Source organism: Rhinopithecus bieti, unplaced genomic scaffold (assembly GCF_001698545.2).
Source record: "Rhinopithecus bieti isolate Rb0 unplaced genomic scaffold, ASM169854v2 scaffold_14229, whole genome shotgun sequence".
Taxonomy (NCBI): Eukaryota; Metazoa; Chordata; class Mammalia; order Primates; family Cercopithecidae; genus Rhinopithecus; species Rhinopithecus bieti.
Genome location: NW_016807978.1, coordinates 1,090,640 through 1,103,771, shown reverse-complemented (window position 1 = coordinate 1,103,771; position 13,132 = coordinate 1,090,640). Strand labels below are relative to the sequence as shown.

Sequence of the window (13,132 nt, the reverse complement as noted above, 5' to 3'; positions counted from 1 at the left end):
AAAAAAAAAAAAAAAAAAAAAAAAAATTTTTTTTTAATTACTGTCTTGCTATGTTGCCCAGGCTAGTCTCGAATTCCTGGGCTCATGCAATCCTCCTGCCTCTGCCTCTCAAAGTGTTGGGGTTACAGATAGGCATGAGCCACTACACCCAACCTCTTTTTCTTTTACTTTTGCTCATATTGTGGGTCTGTTTCTTTTGTGTATTGTTTCTTTTGATTTTCTTTTTTTCTTTTTTTTTTTTTTTTTGAGACGGAGTCTGGCTCTGTCACCCAAGCTGGAGTGCGGTGGCCGGATCTCAGCTCACTGCAAGCTCCGCCTCCCAGGTTCACGCCATTCTCCTGCCTCCGCCTCCCAAGTAGCTGGGACTACAGGCGCCCGCCTTGTCGCCCAGCTAGTTTTTTGTATTCTTTAGTAGAGACGGGGTTGCACCATATTAGCCAGGATGGTCTCAATCTCCTGACCTTGTGATCCGCCCATCTCGGCCTCCCAAAGTGCTGGGATTACAGGCTTGAGCTACCGCGCTCGGCCTGTTTCTTTTGATTTTCAAACTTGTGTTGCCTTCTCATGTGAGTTGTTATTTTTGAGTAAGTGTTGGTTATTATTTTTGAAAAATCGTAGAGATACTTTTAGGCTGGGGATACTACTGTCTTTCTTCTCAGTTAATGTACATTAGTTTTTGGAAAAGTAGGATCCCTCTAATACAGTGAATGATTAAGCTGACTTGGACTTAGTCTCTGTGACTACTAATCTATTTTCATTTCATCTTTACTTCTTGAGTGTTGCCTTTTGGGATCTTAAGCCACAGCCTTAGAGACAGTCATTTTCGCGCTCTGAATTCTAATTTTTGTCCCTTTTGAGCACTGTGAGACTGTCAGATGCAATCAGCAGCTTCTCATTGTTTCGTCTACCCCTGTCAGGACTGGTAGAAGTCATTAGTGCAAAAATGGATCTAAATGCAGCTCTCATCTCTTTCTGTGTTTCTTTGTTCTGTATCTTGTATCTGTGATTTTTCACTTCCTTATTAATTTTCCCCTGCCTTTAAACAGATTTTTAAAAAAATGTTTTGTCCATGTTTTCTAGTTGTTGTCAGGGAGAGGACTGATCTTAGTCCACTATTATTGGAAGCAGAATTCTTGCAGAAGCTTCCAGTTTTGCCTCTGCGTTATGCTGTTTTCTCCAAGTTGTCATGCCAGTCTGACATCTTACATTAATAAGTCTGTTGGTTGGGTAGGTGTGGCGGCTGACACCTGTAATCCCAGCCCTTTGGGAGGCTGAGGCAGGAGGACTGCTTGAGCCCAGGAGTTCAGGACCAGCCTGGGCAACAAAGTGAGACCCTCATCTCAACAAAAAATTAAAAAAGTTAGCCAGGCCTAGTGGCACATACCTGTAGTCCCAGCTTCTCAGGAATTTGGGGTGGGAGGATTACATGAGCCCAAGAGTTTGATGCTGCAGTGCACTATGATTGTACCACTTCGCTCTAGCCTGGGCAGCCGAGCAAGACCCCATCTCTTAAAAAAAAAGAAGAAGAAGAAGTCTATTCATTCTGTTAATTTTCTAAAATTAGCGTTTACTGAATTTTAAGACATAAAATGTTTTACAAGATCACAATATCTCATAACAAAATTAATGAATGTTGCTTTTTTATTATGTCAAGGAAAATATTTTAGATATAATGAATATTATCATGTTTTACCTCAGTCTTATAAAATGGAATAAAATGAGGGATCACATTTTAGTTAAATACCAAGCACTTACAAACCCACTGCTTTAAACAAAAATATGATGCTATGCCCTCTTAGAGTGAGTAAAGATGCTGTTAGCCCTTTTTCAAGGACTTTTAATGTAGTTGAGGAAATACAGCCTTAAAAGGGAACTGTAATTCAAAAAGCAAAGTGAAGATGATTATACTGCACATGTGTTATAATGCCAACAGTATATACGGAAAAAAAAACTAAGAATCTGCATAGGGACAAAAAATCTGTAAGGAAATAATGTAGATGTACATAGTTTCTTATTTTGAGATTGCAAGATGTTGGTGTTTATTTTTTTTTTCTGTTTCTACTTTGTGATATTTTCCAATTTTCAGTAATAAATAGAGGCTAATCAGCATATACTTTTTAAACATTCTCTGTCTGTAGTAGTTAAATGGTGCTTGAGGTATATTTCACAGTCTTGGTGGGAGAGCAGTTATATAACCATATTGATTTTATGTTTTAATAAATGTCATTTGCGTTTTGTTTGCCAACTTGTGTTCTCATAATTCAAGCTGAATTCACGAACATATGGTTTGTTCAACATTCTTTGTAAAAAATTAAAGTCTCTTTTTCTCACAGAAATCTGTCAAATGTGGAAGAAATTGGGACTTGCTCGTACATTAATTATGTCATCACCATGACAACGCTCTATATTCAGCAAGTAGGTGTGAACTAATCATTTTTGTCACTTTACTGAGAGCAACTAGGTTTTACTTTTTGTTTGCTTGTTTGTTTGTTTGTTTGAGATGAAGTTTCGCTCTTGTTGCCCAGGCTGGAGTACAATGGCCCGATCTCTGCTCACCACAGCCTCCACCTCCCGGGTTCAAGCGATTCTCCTGCCTCAGCCTCCCAAGTAGCTGGGATTACAGGCATGCACCACCGCGCCCGGCCAACTTTTGTATTTTTAGTAGAGACGGGGTTTCTCCATGTTGGTTAGGCTAGTCTCAAACTCCTGACCTCAGGTGATCCGCCTGCCTCGGCCTCCCGGAGTGCTGGGATTACAGGTGTGAGCCACCGAGCCTGGCCTACTTTTTTTTGTATTATAGTCAGTATAGTTAAATATTTTCAGAAGAGGTAATAATTGAGAAGAGACTTAAACTTATTGTTGGGTAATATATATTTCAGAAATCTTGTACGTATTACCTAAATGTAGACAAGTAGTTATTGTATATACTGTTACTTAATTTAAAAATTCGTGTTTTATAAATGACTTTTAAAAGATACAATTTGTGATTTTTATGTATTATTTATTACATATCCTTCTTACTGAAAACATTACTTTTTCAAAAGATGTTTGGCTATTTATTTTAAACCTATCATAGGACATGCTTAAAATCGTAGAGGCTGTGTCCAGTCCATATGATTAAATGACTCTTTTAGTCTCAAAAGGAAAGTTTGGCTTATTTGAATACAAATGACTTATTGTTAGATGATAAGTAAGACATGTCTTTAATTTTAATGACTTATTGTTAGATGATAAGTAAGACATGTCTTTAATTTTATGTTTAACTTTGTTCTCAGTTAAAAAGCAAAAAAAAAGAGAAGGAAATGGCCGATCAGACATCTGTTGAAGAATTTGTGATCCATGCATTGGCATTTTGTGAAAGCTTATATGATCCATATCGGAATTGGAGACATAGAATTTCAGGGTATGTCTTATAAATAATAATGTTCATTTAAAACCTGAATGTCATAACATATCTGATTCTTCAAAGCAGGTCTCCTCTATGAAAGCAATTGGAAAGAAGTATATAAGACCCATAGGTTTAACTCTGAGCTAGAGAAATATGTTGGAGGGAATGAATTAGTGATAAATTCTACTTCTGAATAATTACAGATACCCTGAACTTGTATTTTGCAATACAATTTTGAATACTAATAATCTGATAAGAAATGTTAAAGGCATAGTAACATCAAATACAGTATACATGTTTTCAAGAAAAGTTCTTTTTTTAAAACGTACTTTATAATTAGAAAATGCTTTCTAGCAGTATTTTGTCCATTTCTTTTTTTATATATTTTTTGAGATGGAGTTTTGCTGTCACCAGGCTGGAGTGCAGTGGCATGATCTCAGTTCACTGCAACCTCCGCCTGCCAGGTTCAAGCAGTTTTCCTGCCTCAGCCTCCTGCGTAGCTGGGATTACAAGAGCGCCCCACCACACCCGGCTAATTTTTGTATTTTTAGTAGAGATGGAATTTCACCATGTTGACCAGGATGGTGTCGATCTCCTGATTTCGTGATCTGCCTGCCTGCCTTGGCCTCCCAAAGTGCTAGGAGCCACCATGCCTGGCCTTTGTCCATTTATTTTTAATTGTAGAGTTTATGTCATCAGGATCCCATAAGGAAAACAGAAACCACACTAGATATTTTATTTTATTTTAGACATGAGATCTCACTATGTTGCCCAGACTGGTCTTGAATTCCTAGGCTCAAGTAGTCCTCCCACCTTAGCCTCCCAAAGTACTGGGGTTATACACATGAACCACTGCACCCAGCCTCCTCAAACTAGATATTTTAAAAGAGAGGATCTAATACAAGGAAATTGATGAACAAATGTTAGAGAATTGACAAAGCAAAGGTAGGACATTAACTTTAGGAAACAGCTACTTCTGCGGTCATGGGAACAAAGGGAAGAGAATGAAGTTATCAGAATCTAGACTTTGGAGAAGATGCCCTACAGCACTGGGGTTCAGACCTCTGAGGAAGGAGCATTGCATAGCTGGTGCTTGTATCTCTTGAACGGTCAAGAGGCTCATTCTGGGATTGCCAAAAATAAGCTGAAGACAGGAGCCAACTGCCATTGCTACAATTAAGAATTCTTGCTGGCGTGATGCTGATGAGTATACAGAAAAAGAGCATTGTGGAACCAATCCTTGCTCTCTTTCTTCCACGCTTCATCTGGTACCCTCTATTAGGGAGCCCAAAAGGGAGGCAGCTGGAAAAAGAAAGTTTGCATGATGCCTGTCCCAGCATCACAAAGCAGAGAGAATATAGAAGAGTCGGTTGGTAGCTTAGTGACAATAGCTTAATTACCAGTACGGAGCTCAAAGAGAAGACTTTTAAAGTCACATATTATTCTTACCTGTGGGCACAGATTACAAAGAATTGTATCATCACTCTCAATCAGACCTCTTTTTTAAATCTCCCAAATCGCCTCAAGATTTCCATTTTCATTTTCAACTTAGCCTGACCAATTTGTAAATAATTTCTACTTCCTGCAACATCATTGCAGAATTTCATTACTAAATTATTTTTATAGATTTTTCAGGGTTTCCAGGGTAGTATAGCCCCCATACCATTAGATGATGGTGAAGAATTGATAACCAAGAGAACATTTATATATACTATGTGGTAGCACTTTTTGTATGTTCTATATAATGATATAATATTTTATTGAAATCAGAATACATCCTGGGAGATGGAGATTTGGAAAATGTTGGTTAAAGATACAAAATTTCAGTTAGGCAGGAGGAGTAAATTATGCATCAGTAACAAACAAGGGAATTAGAATAACAAAAGATTTACTTCTTTTTCATGTTGTCTGTCTATTGTGGGTAAGCAGAGAGCCTCTACTCATCATAGTCACTAAAGGTCCCAGGCTAACAGAGCAGCCAGCATTTTAGCCTTTGTAGTCACCAAGTGTGAGAGAAAAAGTTTTGAAAGGTGTCAAATTGGCAGTTTAATGTTCTTGTCTTGTCTGGTCATGCTACATGACACATGTCATTTTCATTTTGAACTCATTGGCCAGAACTGTGATTACATGTCCCGGTCTACTACAGTGGGGCCAAGTTAAAATCTACTATGTGACTAGAAGGGGTAGAAATAGTTGGCAATTAGTGCCGTGACTTCTGTTTATCTCTGCTTATGCCCTGCTTATGAGTCTTTAAAAGTACAAAAAGGGAGCCGGATGTGGTGGCTCATGCCTGTTGTCCCAGCTACTGGGGATGCTGAGGTGGGAGGACTGCTTGAGCCTAAGAGTTCAAGGCTTCAGTTAGCTATAGAGACCTGTCTTTTTAAAAAAAGATACAAAGAGACACTTAACAGTGCTTCATCTGTAGTCTTTATACTCATTAGCACTTTGGTTCTAACTAATCAGTGTTCCCCGATTTTGACATGTATGCCAGAGATTTCTCTAAGGAAAGTGTATCTCTTCCTCCTCTCCCTCCTACTCTTGCTACTTCTCCATCCTCCGCCTTAGACTTTTCAGCAATGGCAAATCTAAGAGAGCATTTTAAGTTTTGAAACAATGACATAACTTTTCTTTATAGACAGCAAGACAGATACAGAAAGAGGAACATAAAACCAGTCTGAAAATGGCAGAAGAGAGGCTTTTAAAGGAATCTTTAATAATAGCAAAATGAATTTAAAGATGGGGAGAGAAGATTTATTAAAGGTAGTTCTGATAACAAATTAGATAAAATTGGTAGCTAAAAACAGTTTTGAGAGTCAAAAGAAGAAAATTTTTTGATAACTCTTTATTAAAAGGAAAATATAACAAAGATTATTACATCAAAAAAGAGTAATTTTCCTATATAAAGTAGAAAACGTGTACGGATAACCAAAACTTGCCAGATGAGGCCAGTGAGAAAATTCCAAATGTTACCAAAACACATTTTCAATGGCCCATTAATCAGATAACTTTAAAATTACATAAAATTAAAATTACCTCCATATAGGAATACATTTTAATTTACCCAGAGATCCAACACACTTAAGAGAGAAGAATTTTACTAATTTAATTTTTTAAAAATCCACTACCTGTTAAACTCATGTAGCATTGCTGAAAGAGTATCCACAGAATTTTCACATTGAGGTTTTCTTGCGGAAGTAGAAATCAAAAGCACAGAGACCCTCTTTAGCAATGAACCACTGATAAGCAAAATATTTATAATGAGAATAACATTCCACTTATGTGCATTTCTGAGCATTAATTTACATCAGGCTTTCCAATTTACCAATGTGTATAGAATTTCTTACTAGTGAGAGTTTTACAAAACTTTTGAAGTAATTGTTAAACTTAAAAACATTTCTGTATTTTCTACACTACTGTGCTTCCAATCCAGAGTGCTCTCACATTTATAAGGTCCATCTACAGTTTGTTACCATGTATCTTGAACATGTGTTAGACAATTAGACAAATGAAGGAAGGTACTCTCGCACTCTGTACATTTATAGGAATTTTTAAAAAATGAGTTCAAGTATCAAATGAAACTTACAAACTAAAGAAATTACCACACATTTAAGTTTATAAGGCTTATCTCCACTGACTTCTTACATATTTCAAAGAAAATGGAAAACTGAAGGCTTTGCCACATTTCTAAGAATTATAGGGTTTTCTCTATTGTGAACCCTTTTATGTCCTTGAAAGAAACTGGGAAAACTGAGGACTTTGCCAGTTTTTTTACATTCATTTTTCCCCCACTATGAGTTTCTCTTAGTTTTCAAAGGGAACTGAGAAAATTGCATGTTTTCCAGTATTCCTCACAATCCCACTATGTGTTTTTTCATCTGTTCTAATAGAGCTAAAACATCTGAAGTCTTTACCACATTTCTTCCATTCACATGGTTTTTTTTTCAGTATGACTTCTTTCATGCTGTTGAAAGGATCTGGGAGAAGTGAAGGCTTTACCATTTTACTTATATCCAAGGGTTTCTCTTCAGTTTGAGTTCTTTCATGTCATCCAAGGGAACTGGAAAGTGTGACTGACTTAACACATTTTTGACATTCCTAAGGCTTTTCTCCACTGTGAGCCTTTGTATGCTTACGAAGGAAACTGGAAGTTGTAAAAGCTTTACCACATTCTCTGCATCTATAGGGTTTCTCTCCAGTATGAATCATTTCATGTTGTTGAAGGACATAGGAAGAAGTTAATAATTTATCACATTTCTTGCTTGTATAGGGTTTCTCTCCTCTATGAGTTCTTTCATGTTCGTGACGTTTCTGGAATAATTGAAGTCTTTACCACAATGTTTACATTTATAGGATTTTTTTTCTCCAGTGTGAGTTTTCTGGTGCATTTTAAATAAACTGGGGAAAATAAAGTTTTCCCCACATACTGTACATTTATAAAATCCATTATCACTGTGCATTACCATGTGTCTTCAAACACCTGTGAGAGAAAGACTTTCCCACATTGTTTACATTTATATGGCTTCATTAACAGTCCTCACACTCAAATAGTTTGTGTCCAGAGTGAGATACAATATACCTGTGAGACACAATATACCTATGTAGAGATGTATGACATATGAAGACTTTTCCACACATTCTGCGTACACATGATTTTACTTCAGTAGAAACTTTCTTGTTCAGATTAAGATTTGAATTCTGGCTGAAGGTATCTCCACATGGACTATTTTGTTTACCTTCACACAGTCTCTCTACCATATGACTTACATTTCTCCCATATTTTCTTTTTTTTTTTCTTTTTTTTTTTTTGAGACGGAGTCTTGCTCTGTGCCCCAGGCTGGAATGCAGTGGCCCGATCTCGGCTCACTGCAAGCTCCGTCCCCCAGGTTCACGCCATTCTCCTGCCTCAGCCTCCTGAGTAGCTGGGACTACAGGCGCCTGCCACCACGCCCGGCTAATTTCCTTGTATTTTTAGTAGAGACGGGGTTTCACCGTGTTAGCCAGGATGGTCTCGATCTCCTGACCTCGTGATCCGCCCATCTCGGCCTCCCAAAGTGCTGGGATTACAGGCTTGAGCCACCGCGCCCGGCCTCTCTCCCATATTTTCTGACTGGATCGTCAACATTCTGGTCTTCCCATTTGTTTCCTGTAGAAGCCAAATTCCTGAAGGTTTCCTGTGTCACATCTCTGTAAGAGTTTCTTCTGGGAAAAATCCAGCAACGCCCACTCCTGCTGGGTGAAGGTCACAGCCACATCCTCAAAAGTCACTGAGTCCACATTCCAGCTTCCAGCATGCTCCAGCATCTTGCCCGGGGATCTTGCAGGGCCTGCAGGTCACAGGCAACAGAGGCTGCCACAGAACCACCTAAGGCCTCTCAGAACTGAAGAGAGGGAGCCCGAGCTAGGAGCACAGCCCAGAGACCTAAAAAGAAGAAACTTTTATATGCTATTAACATAATATAGGAAGATAATTCTGCTTATGTAAGATGGCAACAGAAAGAGGGGCAAAGTAGAGGATGAGTAGCAGCATTTAATGAATGCATGTATATATTTGCCAGGAATTACATTAGAAGCTGTGTATGTATTATCTCTAATATGCACAGCAATCTTGCCAGTAATGTAAGAACTGCTTCAAAGATAAATGGTAAAGCAGGGAAATTCAGACTTGGGTTTCTTTGACTTTGACAGGGAGATTAAAAAATGGAATTAGGAGAAATCCATTGCTCATGGAAGACTTACAGAAAGGAATCTACAGCAATAATTTACACCTTATTTATTAATCTGATTCTGAAATTAAGTGGAAATTTAGAAGATATATAATTTCTTATTCATTGTTTGTGTTTATTGCTTACCAAAAGAGCTAAAGCAGGTTAGAATAGATTTAATTAAAATTAACATAATTCCAAATACAGAGCCATTTAAAACTATTTCTTTTCTTATTTGATGAAAACAAATAGATGCTTTTTGTAGATTTGATTAATCTGTTATCTCAATTTTGATTCTACTTACAGAATCTCAGAAAGTTGGAAAGATTTCCTCAAGTGGAACTAAAATAAGTATAGGGAAATAAATCAGCCAGGCATGGTGGCTCACACCTGTGATAATTACAGTAATGAATTATTTAACCATTCAGGAAGAAAATTTATGAGTTCATACCAGTGATAGATAAGGGAGAAGTGAAGGGTGTTGCTTACAGTAAAATTCCAAGTGCCAATTAGTAAATATAGAGGGGATGCTGGAGTTGGGAAAAAAAAATCACATTTTGGACACATCATAATAAGATTGGATCAGGCAAGAATCATTCATGGATGTTAAACCTAGGGGGAAGTTTTGGTTGGGAGCATGATGTGTGTATGTTTTTTGTTTGTTTGTTTGTTTGTTTTGAGATGGAGTCTTGCTCTGTCGCCCAGGCTGAAGTGCAGTACCGTAATCTCAGCTCACTGCAACCTCTGCCTCCCAGGTTCAAACAATTCTCCTGCCTCAGCCTCCCAAGTGGCTGGGATTACAGGCGTGCACCACCACGCCCGGCTTATTTTTTATTTTTAGTCGAGACAGGGTTTCACTATTTTGGCCAGACAGGTCTTGAACTCCTGACCTCAGGTGATCCACCTGCCTCAGCCTCCCGAAGTGCTAAGATTATAAGTGTGAGCCACTGCGCGTGGCCATGTGTGTGGTTTTAAAATGTCTCCCCACAATTACTTATTACTTGTAATTGAAAAATTAGTAATTATTTTGGACAGTACTGGACCAAATAATCCAGTTGGTTGGATGATCAAAATTAACTGATTATCAGTAAGAAGTAGATGGGTATCATGTGCTCCACATGTGATAACCCTGAGAAGGACATGTCATTGCTTATGTGTTATTCCAGCCAAGCATGCATAGTCTGAATCTAATTGTGAGAAAACAAGCAAACCCCAAGTGAAGAACATTGTAATTTTTAAAAAAAGGAAGGCTGGAGGACAACTTTCTTTAAAAATATCACAAAGAGGGGTTCTGGAAATGTTTCAGATTAAAAGAGGCTAAAGAGACACTAAATGCAATACCTCACCCTGGCCAGGAAGCTGTGTTGGAAGAGGGAAATGCTACAAAGGATGTTAGTGGGTGAATTGACAAAACTGGAATATGGTTGGTAGATTACATAAAAGTATTGTATCAGTGTTAAATTTATTGAAGTTTATAACTATACTATGGTGTTATATAAGACTATATCCCTATTAGTAAATATTCACTAAAATATTAAGAGATGAAGGACCATGAAATATGTAATTTTCTATATATATTGAGGCCAGGCACAGTGGCTCATGCCTGTGGGACACTTTGGGAGGCTGAGGTAGGAGGATCACTTAAACCCAGGAGTTAGAGACCAACCTGGGCAACATAGCAGGACCCCATCCTCACAAAAAATAAAACAAATTAACTGGGTATGGTGGCTTGCACCTGTGGTCCTAGCTTTGCAGGAGACTGAGATGGGAAGATGGCTTGAGCCCAGGAGTTAGAGGTTACAGTGAACTAGGATAGCACCACTTCACTCCAGTCTGGGCAATAGAGCAAGACCCTGTCTCTAAAAGAAAAAAAAAATTCAGGATAAAGTGTTAACAGTGAACTCGGGTAAACTCTTATTTGATGTTCTTTGATCTATTCTTATTGTTGCAACTTTTGCCAAAACTTGAATTTTTCCCAAATAAAATTAAGAATAATGATTATGTCCTAGGTATGATGTGAGTACAAAAAAGAAGCATGGTGGCCGGGCGCTGTGGCTCACGGCCTGTAATCCCAGCACTTTGAGAGGTCAAGGCGGGTGGATCACGAGGTCAGGAGATCGAGAGCATCCTGGCTAACACAGTGAAACCCCGTCTCTACTAAAAATACAAAAAAATTAGCCAGGTCTGGTGGCAGGCGCCTGTACTCCCAGCTACTCAGAAGGCTGAGGCAGGAGAATGGCGTGAACCTGGGAGGCGGAGCTTGCAGTGAGCAGAGATTACGCCACTGCACTCCAGCCTGGGTGACAGAGCAAGACTACATCTCAAAAAAAAAAAAAAAAAAAAAAAAAAAAGGCAGCAGCAGCATGGTTAAATCAACCAAGGACGTAAACTTAGAAAACTGAGAGCAAGTAAGTGTTTTACAGCCCTCTCAGGACAATTGGTTGATAGGTATTACCATCTGCTAAATGCTAGATGCTTGGCCCAAATATCAAATAATAATGGAGCAATTAACTGTGCTACATTCTACAAATGGAATAAGACTAAAGTTCATTTTAGCTCTACTAACTTATTGAAAATGCAGTACAAACTGCTTGTGCTTTAATTTTTGTGTTCTAATATGTGCAATAGTTCTCACCCCTTTTGTTTATGTTAGCATATTAAATTTTTACCACAAATATATTGGAAATTATGTGCATATGTTACATCTAATACAGGAACTTTAGAATGAGTCATTGATCACAAATTGTAGAAGTACATTTGTATTATGTTAATCAGGTGAGGATGTTTATTGTTTGTAGCATAGGTTGTCTGGATAGGATATAAACAATCTATTAGTTAATACCATAATTTATAATGGATGCACAAAATGATAATAATCCCATGGAAAAACCTACCTGAAAGCTAAATTAAATTTTATCCTTTTAAAATTAATTTTTTTACCACATGATTGAATTTTTTATTTGAAACTCCAGTGAATTTTATATTGTCACAAAAACATGAAAATCTTTGATAATGGTCTTAATTAAATAGGAAGATCTATTAATGTTCTAACATGTTATGTTTGAAATTAAAATAAATACAGCTGGTGTAATCATTGTTCTGCCTTCCACACACTGGAAATAGGCATAGATTTGGAAAGCAGTGCAGTAGCAAATGAGGTCTAATATGATTTCTAATGAATTTGGATAGTAGATCTGGATCTTTGAACTCTTTATTTTGCTATCATTGAGTCCAGCTATGCTTATCCTATGTGGTTTGTTCTATGATGAATTGAAATTTCTTCTCAGGTTTGAAATAATTATAAGGAAAGTAATTTCAATAGCTCAATTATGGCCATTAAGAAGAAAGCATCTTAGACCAGTGCTTTATCAGTTGATCATATTTAGATGTACAGAATTTCTATGTGGCTGTCCTTTAAATATTTTCTATTTTTGTTGGCTTTAGTAATTTTAAATGCTTTTTTAGGGAATGAAAAAATATTTGTGATTTTAAAAAATTTATCATCTACTAGTTGGAAGTATCATCATAATACTTCTCTTTATTCTCCAATCTCCACACCACTATGCCCATCTAAGAGATTCATTTTGTATTGAATCGAAATGTTCTTGTTAAAAGCATGTGCAATTTGTATTGGCTTTACCAAAGCCTGTAGAAAACATAACATCCATCAAAACTACTGGAATTGTCATTAAAAACAGAAATAATCCCAGCCCATACTGGATCTGTATCCTCAAGATGAAAGAAGCTAATATATGGCCTCATTATTCATTATTATAAAGTTTCAGAAAGTGGCAGAGTAACCCGGATTTCTGATAAATTTCAACTTTACTATAATAATATGCTACTAGTCTGAGCTGTCAGTTTAGCGTTACTGCTGAACAAATTCTTTTACAGATTGGAAATTTTAAGAGCTGGCTTCTTGTTCATTTTACAGTTATTTGGAGATTTAACCTAGCTACCATGTTGCATAATTCAAAAAAATAAATCTTTTAATTGATGAACAGTTCAGTTATTTGCTAGACTTCTTTTTTTTTTTTTTTTT

The 13,132-nt window shown here is 37.3% G+C and overlaps 1 protein-coding gene across 1 annotated transcript in view; it reads left to right on the top strand.

Moving 5' to 3' along the window:
• NBEAL1 (neurobeachin like 1) overlaps positions 1 to 13,132 on the top strand; it is a 209,236-nt gene that overhangs the window by 49,554 nt on the left and 146,550 nt on the right. The window contains 2 exon segments of the mRNA XM_017884366.1: positions 2,334 to 2,415; positions 3,276 to 3,403. Coding sequence (XP_017739855.1) covers positions 2,334 to 2,415; positions 3,276 to 3,403 — 210 coding nt within the window.